General features: G+C 45.1%; 1 protein-coding gene across 1 annotated transcript in view; it reads left to right on the forward strand.

Annotated features, from left to right (window-relative positions):
* Window positions 1-17,413, forward strand: part of LOC147180120 (Krueppel-like factor 7) — a 42,472-nt gene that overhangs the window by 20,859 nt on the left and 4,200 nt on the right. Inside the window, exons 2-3 of the mRNA XM_086070336.1 lie at window positions 2,199-2,799; window positions 13,169-13,292. Of these exons, the coding sequence (XP_085926462.1) occupies window positions 2,199-2,799; window positions 13,169-13,292 (725 nt within the window). The remainder of the gene's footprint in view (window positions 1-2,198; window positions 2,800-13,168; window positions 13,293-17,413) is intronic.

Here is a 17,413-nt window from a genome sequence, read left to right on the forward strand (position 1 = left end):
TCTCTCTCTCTCACACACACAAACACCCTCTCACCTTGGTTTGCAGTCCTCAGCATTTTGCTGAAGAAATTCTTCTCTGAGTGACTGCTTTAGGTGTATAATTAGTGCTCACCTTGGAAGAGGAATCCACCACAAATGAGAGGGCTGAGAAAGTCAGGCAAAAACAGAATGTGGATATGAAAACATCACTCCAGCACGTTTGTCATTTTTATATCGTTTGTACACAGCATTCATCATGCATCCAGTTCTTTTCTAAATCCTTCACAGTGAGGAAGAAATCATGTAGGCGTGTGACACAGGGAAGGAGGTGGGTGGTCTTCAGTGGCTTTTAATTTGATGTCAGTATGCAAATCGTGTCAACGTTGCAAAAAACAAAACAAAAAAAGACACCCGTTTGTTCCTGGAAGATACATTCCCTTGGCAACAGGCCCCACCCTCCCCAAAAAAAGAAGAGAAATGTGTGATTTTATTTTTAGAAGGTGCAAACAGGGAGGGAAGAATGGAAGAGGAGTTGGTGGGGGGAGGGAGGAGGGGGAGGAGGTGGTGTGGGTGTAAATATCTCTGATGTGTTCAGTCTGTACAACCTTATTTCTGATAATGGGAGCAGCTCGTCTGTGTGTCAGTGCCTATTTACACACAAATGAAGTGGGGGAGTCGCACGCACCCGCCAGAGCCGCGCGCCGCCATCTCAGCTGTCAAAACAGGTTAGCGGCTACAAGTGAAACACAACCAACGAGCCCCGGCATCAAACTGCCGCCGTCTGCCCGCGCGCATAATAGCTTTTATGCTTGGACATCGGACGCCTCCGTCCCCGGCGAGCTCGCCTCATCGAAGTAAAGTAATTGACTCCTCAGGACGCCAGTGTGCGCAAATCAGGGCTCTTTTGTTTGGACTCTTATGATTCGGTGCGGGCAGTAATTGGTATGACGCCAACTATAAATTCAGAGGAATAAATCTTCCGATATTAGCTCGCGAGAAGCTGACGTGTGTGTTTGTCACAGCTCAATGAAATGTTTGTTTGATTAAAAACGGCACGCGGTTCAGGACATCTCCAATTGCGCTCGCAATCAAGCAGTAGTTGGGCTTCGAGACACCCATTTTGATTCCAATTGTCAAGAAATGCAAAAAACGAACTGAATGGAAATGCTAGATATTCGAAAAAGGGCCCAAAATTTACAAAAACGTTTTTACGCCTTCGAGGGTGTATTTTGAAGCGAATGCAAATTTTGGCAATAGAAACAGGTTTTGCGAATAAACGCTGGCAAAACCGGACACACGTCGCATGTTTTGACCGGATATGACGTCACGCTTACGTTTATAGTCACAAAGCATTGTCGGACGATAAAGTTTGGGGGCGACGACCAAACAGAAATCTTTTGGGGAATTAATAAAAATAAAAAGAATATTAATGCAATTTTAGATGGAAAAAAAGCAAAGAAACGCTACGGTTCATTAACAATTACAAAAGCATTTTTTTTAATTTTTTTTTAAGAGCTCAGTATTGTTCATTCGGAAATGTCATCATCATTGCTCTTTTTTTATTTTATTTTTTATTTTTTTATATATATATATATATATATATATATATATATATTTTTTTTTTTTGTGTGTGTGTGTGTGTGGGTGAGTATGTGTATGTGCGTGCGTGCGTGCGTGCGTGCATGCGTGCGTGCGTGCGTGCGTGCGTGTATTTGTTAGCTCACCAGAAAACCTATTAGAAAAAATCTCATACCGTTCACCTAAACCGAACACCAGGAGACCCGAGGGGACCGAAGAAAACCAAGGAAGGCGAAATCCAGCACCGACCAGACACCCCCCACCAGAAAAAAAAAAAAAAAGTAAAAAAAAAAAAAAAAAAATTACAAAAGCAAACTAATACGACGTCATCGCTTCCTGTTCTTCTTCTTTGAAATGACTGTTGCGCCACATATCTCTGGTGTATAGCGCCACCTACAGCGGCGGAGGCCCATCTCAATAAAAGAAGAACAGATGGAAACGGGCATAAGTCGCGTGTCCGTTTTGCACATCTCAGTAAATTCGCTTAAAAAAAACGTTAGCGTGCAATCGACGTCAGAGATTTCTGGTTATGAGCCGAGCGAGCGGAGTGGCCACAAGTGCGTGATGGCGGCGTGTCCGATGACGGATGTTTATGAAGTCGGATCGCAGAGTGAGCCTTCTCCTGTTTTTATCTCCTGCAGACCTGCCTGGAGTTGGAGCGTTATCTGCAGACGGAGCCAAAGCGTCTGTCGGAGCTCTTCGACCATGACTTGGACGGACTCTTGACCCCGGCTTACCTGAAGGAGGACGGCGAGGAGGAGCTCGCTGACGTTCTCCTCCCCGGCATGCACGAGCCCCCCGGCCCACCGACAGTGCTACTCTGCCCCACACGGAAGAACTTACCCTCCGCTACTTCAATAAAAACCGAACCAAAGGTGCCAGAACCCGCCGAAGGGATGGAAGGAGTTCACCAGGCGCAGCTTTGCGCCGTCACCTCCCTCACGCCGCCCTCCTCGCCGGAACTGGGCCGGCACCTGGTGAAATCCAGCCCATCCTTAACGGCGTCCGCCGACGGGACGCTCACCCTCAAGCTGGTGGCCAGGAAGGTGGGGCTTAGCGCCGCCCGGCTGGTGGCGGCGCACCCGCTCCCGGTCCAGGTCAAAGAGGAAGACGAGGCAGTGCCGTGTGTACTCGCGGAGCTGCCGGAGAACAAGAAGAGGATCCACCGCTGTCAGTTCAATGGCTGCAGGAAGGTTTACACCAAGAGTTCCCACCTGAAGGCCCATCAGCGGACACACACAGGTGAGAACTTTGATTAGCCTAAAGTCCGGTTATTTTTACATTTAGTTTTAGTCCAGTTTCAATCCCGCTTATTAGTTATTATCATATCATTAGTCAACTTTATCCGGGCTTCGGCCTTCCTGGGTGGAGTTTGCATGTTCTCCCCGTGCCTGCGTGGCTTTTCTCCGGGTACTCCGGTTTCCTCCCACATTCCAAAAACATGCATGGCAGGTGAATTGGACACTCCAAATTGTCCATAGGTGTGATTGTGAGTATGGTTGTTCGTCTCTGTGTGCCCTGCGATTGGCTGGAAACAAGTTCAGGGTGTACCCCGCCTCCTGCCCGAAGCCAGCTGGGATAGGCTCCAGCAACCCCCGCGACCCTTGTGAGGACAAGCGGTACAGAAAATGGATGGATGGATGGAACTTTATCCCATTTTTAGTTAGTCCATATAAATCGAGCATTTTAATCTTTATTTGAGTCCAAGTAGTTTAAGTCAACAAAAATGATCAACATTTTCTAGTCTTGTTATAGTCAGGTTAATCGATTAACCCCTGTATATTTATTTTGTCAGCAGATTCGGTTAAACTTTTCGGATCTAAAAATATTTCACATCAAATTTTCTTTTGTCTTTTTGATGAAAAACAAAAAACTTGATACACAATGACAGAATATCAACAAGTGGCTACAATGGCTCCCCATGCTACGAGCTAGTAAGTTAGCCAGCATTAGTCAGCAGTCGGATTAACATTATTGTTGGACCATTATAGCCGTTGGATTCATGTTACGTTATAACTATAATTGACTTTTTTTTTTCAACCGTTCACCGGGAATCCACTTCCTGTCTTTCCCATGTTTTTGTGCACGTTGCACTCGCTAGCTGCAGATTTGAAAGGGGGGGGGGGGTGTCACTGTGTGACACTGTCACAGACGTGACAGATTAGCAGAGACAAGATTTTACCAAGTCATATAATTTTTGTCTTGTTTTTGTTCATGAACCAAAATGTCCATAGATTTTAGTCCAGTTTTTCTCAAGTGAAGGACATTTTCGTCTCGTCTTCGTCAGTCGACAAAAATGCATGCTGATTTAGTCCCAGTTATTGTTTAATAATAAGGGTTTTAGTCTCGTCTAATTTCGAGTTTTCGTGCGGTGAAAAATGTGTGTTGACGAAATTATTTTTGTTGAGTTTTCGTTGACGGAATTAACTGAAGATATTTCCAGCGGCCATTCATACCAATCATGTATGTTTCCTTGCACAGGTTTTCCATGTCCGTACATCTGCCAAATTCCGTGTGTTTTTCATTGTCGGCCAAGAATGAGCCTAAGTATGAAATGGAAACTTATAGCGAAGAAGTAATAGCGCTTGTCATGTCCCACTCTTGCTACCTGAACCCGGTCTCCAGTGACAAGGTTGTTGACGGGAGTGAAGGGGGAGGGTCTTGATGCCATAACTCTCTCACTCCTCCATCTCCATCCCAAAGCACTCAGACCCCTGTCGGGGAGATGTCCTCCGTCTGAGTAACTGCTCAGTGATGGATGGATTGACCTGGATAGGCTGCCTGCCATTGCCAGCTTTATTTCCAACACCCCCCCCCCCCCCCCCCCCTACTGCCCTCTTCCCCCACTGAAGCATCCTGCAGGTCTAGGTCAGTGACTGGCCACCATTTGCTGGGGCTGTAATCATCCGGAAAGTTCAAATATGTTGCAGGCATAACAGTTATGGCGGCAGGTCATGGCGTGTTGGCTCTTACTGTCGCGTGTTAGGGCAAAGCCGTCTTTCCAAATCAGGATTTGGAATTGCGAGTCCGCTCTAAATTTGCGGATGCGGGACGGAGCTGTTTCAGTTTGAGTAAATAATGCAACATCATACAAGTGTGATAACAAATCCAACGGATTTAACAAGGAAGAATGTCGAAGGACGACTGTCGACTCTTCAGTTTGTTTGCGTTGGTTGGTATTAGGGATAGACCGATAATCGACCAGGGTGCCGATATTGGGCATTTTGATGAATTGGCATGTATCGGCATCTTTTCAAAATCTGATGGCCGATCAAAGGTAAATCTTTAATTTTAATCTCAGGGAACTATTCATTAAAATTTTCAGTTAACTTGATAAGAGATGCTGCTGACCCTGGGAACCTTCTGAATCTTTTGTTCGACATTACAACAAAGAAATGTGAAAGTTAAAGATTTCATTTTTTTTTTTGATTCATTAAAAAACTGAGATATGGTATGGTGGAGATGCCACGGACTTCCGACTTCCGGGTTTTACACATCAGCGCCGTTTCCGGCCACCGCTGGGCGCGTTCCAACACTCGCACCCCCACCCCTGGGCCCCCCAACCGCGCTCATCGGCGGGAGGGCGTCTCGGCTATCTGAAATCATTCGGACACTGAGACAGACACGACACACTGGCAGCCTCGCACCCGTCGACGGGACCGCGCAACCGAGGGGGCACAAAGGCGGGAGCGCAAGTTCTGGGACGTGGCCCACACGTCGCAAACCGGAAACGGAAACAAAGTTGATGGGTGAAAAGCCGGAAGTCGGAAGTCCCGCCTCCTCCGTGGCATATCGTCCATTTACTTCTTTAAGTTTCCATTTAACTTTTTAAGACTTCCTGGTAACCTTGGGAGCTCCCTGAACATTTTTTTTTTTTAGAAATGTATTATTTAATTATTATTATTATTTAAATGTATTTATTATATTTATTTAAGTATATTGTCTGAGATTAAAAAACAAAACAAAAAAACTGCATTTTGAAAAGCGTGAAAAATTAATTAATTAATAATTAGCTTTAAGGCGTTACAGCAAAGTCAAGATTGGTATTTGTATTAAAAATGAATGAATGAGCAAAGATGATGACATTACCGAATGAACAATACTGAGCTCTTCAAAAAAAAAAAAGTAAAAAAAAAAAAAAAAAAGGAATGACGCCAATATATTTTTGTCCCTTTTGACTACAAATGTATATCGGCTCCAAATATCAGTTATCAGCCTCCTTGACTACTAATAATCAGCATCGGTATCAGCCCTGAAAAAATGTGTCATGCTCAGCCTCAGTCTCTTAATAAGATGCTCTGAAAGATACGTTGAGCATGTGAGCAGCGGTTGTTTATTATTATTTTTTTCAAAGGCTAAATCGGAAACAAAAGTTGGTTGAGGAAACTGCAGGTCCCAGGGTGACAAGAACCACTGCCCTAAAGGGTCAAAAATGAACGGCAGGAGACTCCTGGCGAACCCAATTACACGCTCAATGAATTCGCACCCCGCTCCGCAACTGCCAAGGCTGCGCAACGAACATGTTTGTGTTCTTACGCTTATGAGTAAAGTCGACGTGTCTGTGCCGCGTTTAACAAATGGCAAAACAACTCTCAAGGTGGGACTGAACTTTTTGTGATGCGCATCACAGAGGTCGGACACATAGTCACTGACTTCACCCGCGACGTGCCAGTTGTCCGTCCAAGTGGGTGGGAATGACAGAAAAAAAACAATCAAGTGTGCAATTTTGGCCATTGATCCCGGATACGAGCGGCTGAAGTGAGTTTCCTCCACGGGGTCTCCGGGCTCTCTCTCCCTTAGAGATAGGGTGAGAAGCTTGGTTATCCGAGTGGGACTCAGAGTCGAGCCGCTACTCCTCCGCGTTGAGAGGAACCAGTTGAGGCGGCTCGGGCATCTAGTTCGGCCTCCTAAACGCCATCCTGGAGAGGTGTTCTGGGCATGTCCCAGCGGCTTGGGGCCCCAGGGACGACCCAGGACGCACTGGAGAGGCTATGTGGGAATTCATTGGGATCCCGCTGGAGCAGCTAGATGAAGTGGCTGGGGAAAGGGCTGGAAGTCTGGGCTTCTCTGCTAAAGCTGCTGCCCCCGTGACCCGACAAGCCCTTAATCACAAAAGAGTGTCAAAAGGGTTTCACATGCCCTTTAAAATGTAAGTGATGGATGTACGGGTGGCTGGGGTGCAATTTCAAGATATTCATGTTGAGACAGTAGGACGATTTTAAGATCAAACAGCACATGAATCAAATGTCTTAGTCACGTAGAAGCAGAAGAGTGGCGTGTTAAGAAGGTGAGCCACGAGTGAAACAAGAAGACAAGACGGATACAAAGGGAAGGATCCTTTTTGTGCAGCAACAGCTGCACCGCAGCCTCCCCCAGCCACTGCGCTATTATGCTGACAACTTTAAAGATGTCATTACTCAAATCCTCTTTTTCTTACTTGTTATTTCCATAAATTACTGGCGGAGAAAAGGGGACGATTTAATCTGGAATTAGACGGGTGGGCATGGAATAGCGGTGCCCTGTGGAGCTTTTTGTGAATAGGCTTACGACAGATAAGGAGCGGTACAATTAGATGGGGAGCAGGTTGAGGGAAGAGCTGAAACACACCTTCTTCATCCTCCTCCTCTGCCGCTCGTTGCGCATCCTTCGTCACCTTCCTCTCTCCTCTCCCGTGTCTCTCGTCACGAAATAGTTGCTGTTTTTGTTTGAATCCTGTGGCAGCTGCTTCACGAGAATTGAACACTTTGAGGCACATTCAATTTGAACCTACATCCGATTATTGTTGACATGGGAGCATTGTCATGTGGCTGTTTTTGAGCGATAACATTTCGGGAAGTGGCAGTCAACAGAAGTGTTAATTTCGTCAACGAAAACGATCAAACCATCCATTTTCTTAACCGCTTGTCCTCACAAGGGTCAACGAAAACGAAACAAAAATAATTTGGTCAATGCACATTTCCCCCCGGACTAAAACACTCATTAATAAACAATAAGGGGGACTCAATTAGTATAAAATGTATTTCACTTAATAAAGTCTGGACTAAAATCGATGGACATTTTAGTTTATGAACAAAAATGAGAATGAATGAAAATGATATGATTCTATAAAATCTTGTCTCTGCTAATCTGTCACAGTGTGACACTGTCATGTGACACACAGTGACACGCCCCCTTTCAAATCTGCAGCGAGCGAGTGCCACGTGCACAAAACACATGGGACAGACAGGAGGTCAAAGGTTAAAAGAAAAAGGAAATTATAGTTCAATTCGATTTATTTCATTCATTTGTAAAATAAATAAGACAATATAAAGCAATATTGAAGTTCAAAGTAAAGTAAAAGAAATGAAAAGGGACACAAAGAAGTAAAACAACAACACAAAATGAATGACAGCGAGCGGTCAAAACATATGACACGTGTAACAATTCTATAAAATGATTCAAAATAATTCAACTTTATGTCCTTGTGCTATATATATTTTTGCAATAATTGTGTTTTAATACATAAAAAAAACACACACACACACAAATAGATTGAGAAGATTTAGTTTTACAATCCAAATTATTTCACAGACTGACACCTTGAGTTGAAATACATAATTTATTTATTTTTGTTCTATGTTTAGGTTTGGAAAAAAATGTCTGTTCCTCTTCATTTGTACTCACTTTCCCTTTTTATACATTTGGTTTGTATATTAACTGGTAAAATGTCATGATGGGCTTGATACAATATTTGAAGGCGGTTAAACTCCATCAATTCATACAAGTTTTTAGTTGTATAAATAATGCATTAGTGTGGTCTCTGTATCCACAACCGCAAACAACACGAATAGTTTCTGTGAAAGAAAGATGGATTCAGTGTCGGTTTTGGCTGCAATGCAAAAGGTCAGGTATGGAACAATCAATGAATTATATAAAAATAACAAAGCATTCTTGTTCAATGATTCTTTGACCTTGTGTAACACGGCTACGGTTTGTGACACCTTCGATTTGACATATTCCATATGCGATTTCCATGTTAAATGTTCATCAATAATGATACCTAAAAACTAAATTGTATTAGTCCTTTCTATTTCTATGTCAGTGTTGCTTCGACGTCCATATTTCTACAACTGAAAATCATAAATCTGGTTTTACTCATATTTATAGACATCCTGTTAGCGTTGAACCACTTCATAATATTCTTCAACTCTTTCTCTATTACTTGTAATACATTAAATATATATATATATATATATTCCCAGGATAAAACAAAGTGGTGTCCTCTGGACACAAAATACATTTTAACAATTTCGAAATGGTTGTAATATCATTCACATAAAGAAGAAAAAGTACTGGCCCCAGAATTGATCCCTGGGGCACCCCACAATTTACATAACCGTGTTTTGATTGCCTATACTATTGAATTCAACATATTGTTTTCTATTGTTTAAATAACTGGCAACCCATTGATGTGCGACACCTCGCATGCCATATTGACGTCAAATGCTTTTTGTAAATCTACAAAAACGCTTATGAAAACGTGTTTTTTTTTTTAATCCATGGCTGTGCACATTCCTTCAGTTAACTCCATTAATGCCATGGTAGTTGAGTGATCGGAGCGAAACCCATATTAGTCCTTGTTGTAATGCATCAGAAATTTAGCAGAGCTAAACTACCGACTACAGTCACTATTCATATTTTCCTACCGATCCCCGTTTTGGTTTCTTTGATACTTTTTCAGTTCTGTGATTTTTATTTTTTGGCCTCCTCGGGTGGTCCGTTCAACTTGATGAATACTTTTCAGTCGTATGACCACGTGAGTGTAGCAAACCTTGTTTTTTCCATGATTCTTGCTTGTCTGGCAATGTCAGCATTTTTCTTTAACATATAACATCAGTCATCCTTGAGTACTGTTCAAGATCTGCAAGTCGACACTCCAGTGTAGCCATTTTCTGTTGTCCTTTTGAGTTCTTTAATTCCATCCATCAAATTCTCAAATAAAATGAAGAGATTTCTTCATATCTTCAACTTCATCTTCCGTAACTGTGCTCACCTTCTTTGGTCCCATTTCGCACCTTTGTGTGCCGCTGTCGTGGCCCGTTGACATTGATCCAACAGCTAGAACGTTCCAACAATAGTGTTGATCCGACTGCTAACTGATGCTGGCTAACTAGCTCGTAGCACGGAGCCATCGTAGCCACTTGTTGAGCAACTGGAATTGTGTGTGAAGTTGCTTTTCATCAAACCGATGAGAGGACATTTTATGTGAAATATTTTAGATCTGAAATTTTCAACATAATCTGCTGACAAAAATAAATAAATAAATAAATAAAACTAGACTAAAACGTTGACAGTTTTTGATGACTAAAACTAGACAAATAAAATGATGTTTTCTTGGACTCAAATAAAGAATAAAATGCTAGATTTATAGTCGACTAAAAATGGACGAAATAAAAAAGTTGACTCACTATGATAAAAATAACAAGCATTGAAACTGGACTAAAACTGAGACTGCATTTTAAAATGGCGGATAAAATGAACTCTAGTAAACAGTGGAAGCCCAAACCTTCTGGTTGCCATGGTTACACTCCCGTCATTTAATCAATGGCCACTGCCAAGGGTCCAAGGGAAAGCCATCACCAACTAAAAGATGCCAACATGCGGATTTTAAAGCAATTGAAAGTTGTCTTTTCATACGCGTGAACATTCCATCTGCCTTCAAGGCTGTCTTGAATATAACGGCCCACCCCATCTCTGATCTTCCTCCCTTCACGCATCCCCACACTGCTCTCTCGTATCAAAGACTGGAATGCCGGCTGCCCTCTCGGAGAGAGCCACTCTAATGGCCTCCGAGACCCAAATGCCCGGCACCGGCTCCAGTTAATGGAGGAAATGCAATTAAGAGCAACACTGGCACCTGAGAGGCTGGAGTGCATTCCCGGTGTGTGCGTGCGTGCGTGCGTGCGTGCGTGCGTGCGTGCGTGCGTGCGTGCGAGGGGACGTTCAAAAGTAAGAGATGACACATGATATGATTACCATGACTCAGGAAACACCCAGTTATCAGATTACGGATGTGAATGTATCATTTCGTGTTTGATTTGATTATTGTGAAAAGCATTTTGGGGGGCGGGGGGGGGGGGGGGCGTGGTCATTTGGACATATCTGAACAGTGGTTTGTGAACACTTTCTATGCAGCCTGTAACCACCCGGAGGATTTATCATATATATTTTTTTCTTTTTTTTTTTTTCTTTTTTTCTTTCTTTCTTTAAGAGCTCAGTATTGTTCATTCGGAAATGTCATCATCATTGCTCTTTTATTTTTATTTTTTTCTTTATTTTTTTTATTTTATTTTTTTTGTGTGTGTGTGTGTGGGTGAGTATGTGTATGTGCGTGCGTGCGTGTATTTGTTAGCTCACCAGAAAACCTATTAGAAAAAATCTCATACCGTTTACCTAAACCGAACACCAGGAGACCCGAGGGGACCAAAGAAAACCAAGGAAGGTGAAATCCAGCACCGACCAGACACCCCCCACCAGAACTCCTCCCCAGCCCAAGAAACATCCAGACCCCAACAAATCCAAAAAACATAAAATCAGGGAGGCCTCAAGAGACCGAAGGAGAGACCGAGAAAAGAAAGGAAGGATTTATCATCATTTTAATGAAAGGAAAAGATCCACAACATAAGCCATGGCATGTTTTTCAAAAGTAACAAGAGCATAATCTGATTATGATGACGAGTTTGAGCTAATCTGGCGGATTAGATCACTGATCTCCATTTTTCAGCCTCGCTGAATGGAAGCGGCGTGCTGAATGTGCGTGCGTGCGTGCGTGCGTGCGTGCGTGCGTGCGTGCGTGCGTGTGTGTGAGGAGGCCAGTCGACTTGTCTGTTTGGTGAGGGTATGTTGAGAAGGAGAAGGTGGGGGAGGTGGATTGCGTTGCCAGGCAACGGGGGCCGCATATCGTTGGAGGACTCGGTAGCTGAGTGGTTATTATTGCTGCGGGCTGTGGTCTCTTAATGCCCCCCCCCCCCCCCTTCCTCCTTCCTGGCGCACCATCCCTCCCCCATTGCTCTGTGCATCTCCCCAGTTAGCGTTGCTAGGCAACTGCCTCCATGCTCTGCCGGCATGCCCGCTAATTGGCCGGCGGCATGGCAGCGCGCCGTTGCCAGATCCAGCCGGCTGCAGCGGCTGCTGCCTCCTCGTGTTGCATGCGGCCGGCGTCAACATGCACGCCTCCTCCTCCTCCTCCTCCTTTTCCTCCCTCGGCCTCATTGCTAGGCAACGCGGTCAGACATCGGGTCTCCCGAGGCTTTCGCTGACCACAGTCCGTTGAAGCGGAGATGCTGTTGCCGGTGTTTCGGGAGTTTGTGCCATTTTTGATTTTTCTTACGGCGACCCGAAGGCGACGAGAGTTACACGAGAGCTCGGAACGTTGGCTGGCTGAAGTCACGTCATTGGGATAAGCGTCGTCTCCCGCTGTGCGATTGTTGCTGGGGCAGCCGGTTGACATTTACACAAATTGGCCAAACGGGTCCTTGTTCTGGGCCCGGTACTGCATGGTGGCCATTGCTGTGTTTGCAAATCATCATGGACGTCATCAGGTCCAGTGGAATAATCTCCCAGTTTGAGGTCGGAAAAATTGTTCAAAATCTTGCTTGAGCCAGACCAGATTTGTCCCTCTTTACTTGTTGTACACGAAGAAAAGCAATATGAGACCAATTCAATCAATGAAGGTGATGGATTCATTTCATTCAGCAACCTCCTGTGGTGCAGCAGCAAGTGGCTGTTCGTCCTCAAGTCACAAACACGCGATTAGCAACTAGTCCACGTCAAGCTCTAAACGTCAAGTCGACACAAAACGCTGTACCGAGCACGAAGGATATGCGCCGACATTCACAATGACAAAATCGGCATAATCGTAAAAAGAAAAAAGATGATTAATAAAAAAAAATATTGTTGTTTAAATTTATACGTTTGGACCTTTTTATTCTATTAAAAAAAACACAGAATATTGTGTTCTATTGCTATGAAAACATGGAAAGATTCGAGTCTCTCACATCAGAAAAAAAAGTATATTTCTATCTGTTTCCATTTTGCAGCATTAGAATAGTGGTAAGTTTCATCATTATTCACAACTATGTTTTAAGCACTATGAAAAATATCCTTTTTGCAACATGGCCCTGGTTGTTCTCTTATACTCTGCTGGCCATTTTTGGCCACTACCATTGCTTTAAGCGTTCTCTTCAGTTTAGAGGCTCCGTCAAAGCCTTTTGTGTGCACTAGTATAAAAAAACATTACAAAAAAAAGTATAAACACATTTTTGGGAGGACCATGGCAATATTTCAAATGATTTTGATACGTTTTTGGGCGCAAATGAGTTGATCTCGCCAAATACACATGAAGTGAAGTAACCATCGACGTAACTGTCGCAAGAGATGCTGTTGCCATTCGTCAGCATCTCATCTTCCCCTCGCCTCCTCCCAATTTTCTCCACTTCCCGCCATTCTTCTTCTGTGCGCTCAGCATGATCGCACACCGTCGGGACATAATCAACGACAATGAGGTGTTCTTTGCCGAATGTGTAATTGTTGACGTAACAGGTGTTTTGGTCCCCCGTCCCCCCCCATGCAGGTGAGAAGCCATACAAGTGCTCGTGGGAGGGCTGCGAATGGCGATTCGCTCGGAGCGACGAGCTGACGAGGCACTACCGCAAACACACCGGCGCCAAACCCTTCAAGTGCAACCATTGCGACAGGTTGGTCAACTCGAACCTCCCCATTTTCTCTCTCTCTCTCTCTCGTTATTTTGTACGATCACGCTTGAGCTGAGAATGACGTGAAATTACAGGTCAGTGTGTTTCTCTCAATACAACCTGGAGCTGACCCACTTTCCCCCCCCCCCCCCCCCCCAGAACATTTTGTGACTGCTGCGTCCTTGAGCAAAGCAAAGTGACCAGCGAAGCAGTTTGCTCCGCACGATATTTCAGTGTCTAAATATTTAATTCTTTGGCAGATGGATGGCGGCTCCTGCAGTGAAGCTTTTTTTCCATCTCTGCATATTCTTCTGCAAAACACGATATTGTTCAAGCGGCGCCGCTACGGTGACGTGACGTCATTTGCTGTGGACCCCCCCCACCGCTCCCCCCCCCCCCCCCCGCCTTAATTAGTCACCGCGGCCCCTCTCATAATGAAAACACCAGCAAAATGTTAATTTGCAGCCTGGCTGGCGAAAGCATCAAGCATTTTGGAGGCCATTATTCGCTATAAAAAGATCAGACTGTGACACAAAAATCTTTGGCCCTGTTTTAATTACAAGCCCGTCCGCGTCTGCGATGCGACCCTTGCTGACACCTCGGGGGATCTCGCGGCAATTTTGCCTGCTGGGATGAAAAGGTCATTTTTGTGATCTTGTTGCTTCCACCGGTATAAATCTGAGAGAGTTGTAAAGCATCTGCAGCATCATAAAGATGGTTTTATGGGGCCATATTGAGCCATATATCAGTTGTCGGCGACTATATTGAAACGTAAACGCGTGGTTAGGTGTGTCTAGTCAACAGAATGATGCGCATATGCTGTAAATATGACCGTAAAAGAGGCCGTTGAGCATAATCAGTATCAGCAAATAGCAGGCCGGGAAGAGGTTTTTTTTTGCCACCAACGTGTACGGGGAGAGATTTGTCTCAAAATGATTCACACAAATACATTTTTGAGATGTGGACCTGAAAAGCACGTGAAAATCACAGATGTTACGAATTTGTGGATCTGAAAAAACGTGAAAATATTTGTTTGAATCATTTCGAGACAAATCTCTGCCCGGACACGTGTGCCTTACCTGCTAGCTAGCTTGCGCTGATGAGCGTCTCATCGCCATCAGAGCATCTGGCAGGCCTCAGCTGGACACACTGTAAATACAGTAAACCCCCCCCCCCCCCCCACCGTCCCCCCCTTTGCATGTGCGCGCAACCCCCCTCCCCCGCAGGCGCTCCCTAATTCGAGCTGGTCTCTGTCATGTGTCGCATGGCGCCGCGACCCCGCGGGCCCAGCGCGGATCACGCTGAGATGAAGGAAGAGGGGAAAAGGATAAGACAGGCTGGAAGATGGAGGTTGGGAGGGGAGGGGAGGGGGGTGGGGGTTCTGATAGGGGGTGAGAGCCCCGCGGTGTGCCAGCTGGTGCGGTGCCCCCGAGTTGTGACTCATACGTCGCCATCTGTCGAGATGAACCTACACGGGCTGAGTGTCTCCTGGGCCTTTCGTTCACCCCGCGTGTTTGCTGCGCTGTCTGACGGCACAAGACAGTAACAGTAACGCACGCGCGCGCAATTCATGCTCGCAAGTGTGACAGGAAGACGAATAACTTGCGCCTCATTAGTGTAACTCTGCCCCTCAGACAAACACGGATTCATCCTGATTGTTGTTTTGCTGAAATGAAGCATTCAGAAGTCTCAAAAAAAAAACTTTGGGATTTGTCTTTTATCACTTTTATGTGGAACGGCGTAAAAACGTTAAATAAATAAATACAAATCCTAGAACCTCTAATGCTGAAAATAATCCGTAAAAGGAGACCATTCCATCCATTTACTAGCGCTTATCTGGGGGTCGGGTCGCGGGGGCAGCAGTTTTAGCGGGGAAGTCCAGACTTCTCTGTCCCCAGCCACTTCGACCAGCTCCTCCGGCGGGATCCCAAGGCGTTTCTAGGCAAGCCGAGAGACATAGTCTTTCCAGCATGTCCCCGGAACACCTCTCCAGGGAGGCATCCAGGAAGCATCCGAACCAGATGCCCGAGCCACCTCAACTGGCTCCTCTCAACGCGGAGGAGCAGCGGCTCGACCCTGAGTCCCTCCCTGCGGAGGAAACTCATTTCGGCCGCTTGTATCCGGGATGTTGTTCTTTCGGTCACGACCCGCAGGAACGTAGATGGACCGGTAAATCGAGAGCTTTGCCTTTCGACTCCGCTCCTCCTTCACCACAACGGACCGATACAGCGTCCGCATCACTGCAGACGCTGCAGCGATCCGCCTTTCAATCTCCCGTTATCTCCTACCCTCACTCGTGAACAAGATACCTAAACTCCTCCACTTGGGGCAGGATCTCATCCCCGACCCGGAAAGGGCACTCCCCCATTTTCCGACTGAGGACCACGGTCTCGGATTTGGAGGTGCTGATCTTTATCCCAACCGCTTCACACTCGGCTGCGAACCGCTCCAGCGAGAGTTGGAGATCACGGCTTGATGAAGCCAACAGCACCACATCATCTGCAAAAAGCAGAGATGCTATACTGAGGCCACCAAACCGGACCCCCTCAACGCTTCAGCTGTGCCTAAAAATTCTGTCCATAAAAGCCATGAACAGAATCGGTGACAAAAGGGCAGTTGGCGGAGTCCAACCCTCACTGGGAACAAATCCGACTTACTGCCGGCAATGCGGACCAAACTCGGACCGAACGTCCCGTATCAGGGGGCTCGGTACCCCGTACTCCCGAAGAGCCCCCCCACAGGACACGGTGGAACGCCTTCTGAATTGAGATCTTGTGAGGTACGCTGAGGTCACGAAATGTTGGTTTCTTGGGTTGCAGCCCTTTGAACTCTGTTTGGAGACCGTCCTCCAATGAATGCGACCACGTAGGTCGTTTTGAAATGTGCCAAATTTTAACCAAGTGTTTTGTATTGAAGTTTATTTTTGTAAAAAAATAGTGAAGTGAACCATAACAGGAGTTACTGGGACTCAAACCCGCGTCGTCTGTTTGGAAGACAAGCGTCTATCTGATTGAACTAACAGGCTAGTCATTGTTTTAGTTTTGACTACATGTTTTGTCACGTCAACCATCCTACAATGTCAGCCTCGTGCTAACCTCGACCCTTCGCGTCCCATCCCCCAAAGTGACGGCGAATTGACGTCAAAAAGGAGCACGAACGCAACGCAGCAAGGTCTTGTTTGTCTTGTGACGTTGGTGACCCGTCGTGGAATTCGCTCCAATTGCTCGTACCTTCGTGCATAGTAAAGATGACCAATAGGGTCGAGTATGTTGGAGGTCTGCTCGAGGTATACTTCATCTCGAGGCATTGGACTTTTAGAGGTCGCTAACGATTCTAGCCTTCTGTAAGAATCTTTTCGGTGGAGGCGCTTGTACATAAATGAGATATTTTAGGAATAATGAAGAGACGACTGCAAGATTAAATAAATCAAGAATGGCCTTTTGGGGGCCAAAGCGGTTTGCTGTGCTTGAGCGACAATCATATCAACGTTTACAGAAAAAGACACAAACACTTTCAACAAACTCAAGTTTTTTTTTTTTTTTTTTTTTTTGTTTTTTCTTAAGAGCTCAGTATTGTTCATTCGGAAATGTCATCATCATTGCTCTTTTTTTTAATTTTTATTTTTATTATTATTTATTTTATTTTTTTGTGTGTGGGTGAGTATGTGTATGTGCGTGCGTGCGTGCGTGTATTTGTTAGCTCACTAGAAAACCTATTAGAAAAAATCTCATACCGTTCACCTAAACCGAACACCAGGAGACCCGAGGGGACCAAAGAAGGAAGGTGAAATCCAGCACCGACCAGACACCCCCCACCAGAACTCCTCCCCAGCCCAAGAAACATCCAGACCCCAACAAATCCAAAAAACATAAAATCAGCAACAGTTTTGTTGGCATAAGATGATTTATTTTTTGTTCAGAGCTGTTCACAATTCTGGTAACGATGCCAAAGCTGTAAACGCTACGAAATCATACGAGAATACGTTACGCCAGCAATTTTGCAATTCCCAGGTTTATTTTTAGCCTTGAATAGAATCATGGCCGCAGCACGAACGCCTCAGTCTGACATATTTCCTCAAACCGTAATCACAAAATCATACAGGCTGTAATTACATAAAAAGGAAG

This window comes from Leptonotus elevatus, chromosome 2 (genome assembly GCF_054856555.1).
Source record: "Leptonotus elevatus isolate MCC_2025b chromosome 2, RoL_Lele_1.0, whole genome shotgun sequence".
NCBI lineage: Eukaryota > Metazoa > Chordata > Actinopteri > Syngnathiformes > Syngnathidae > Leptonotus > Leptonotus elevatus.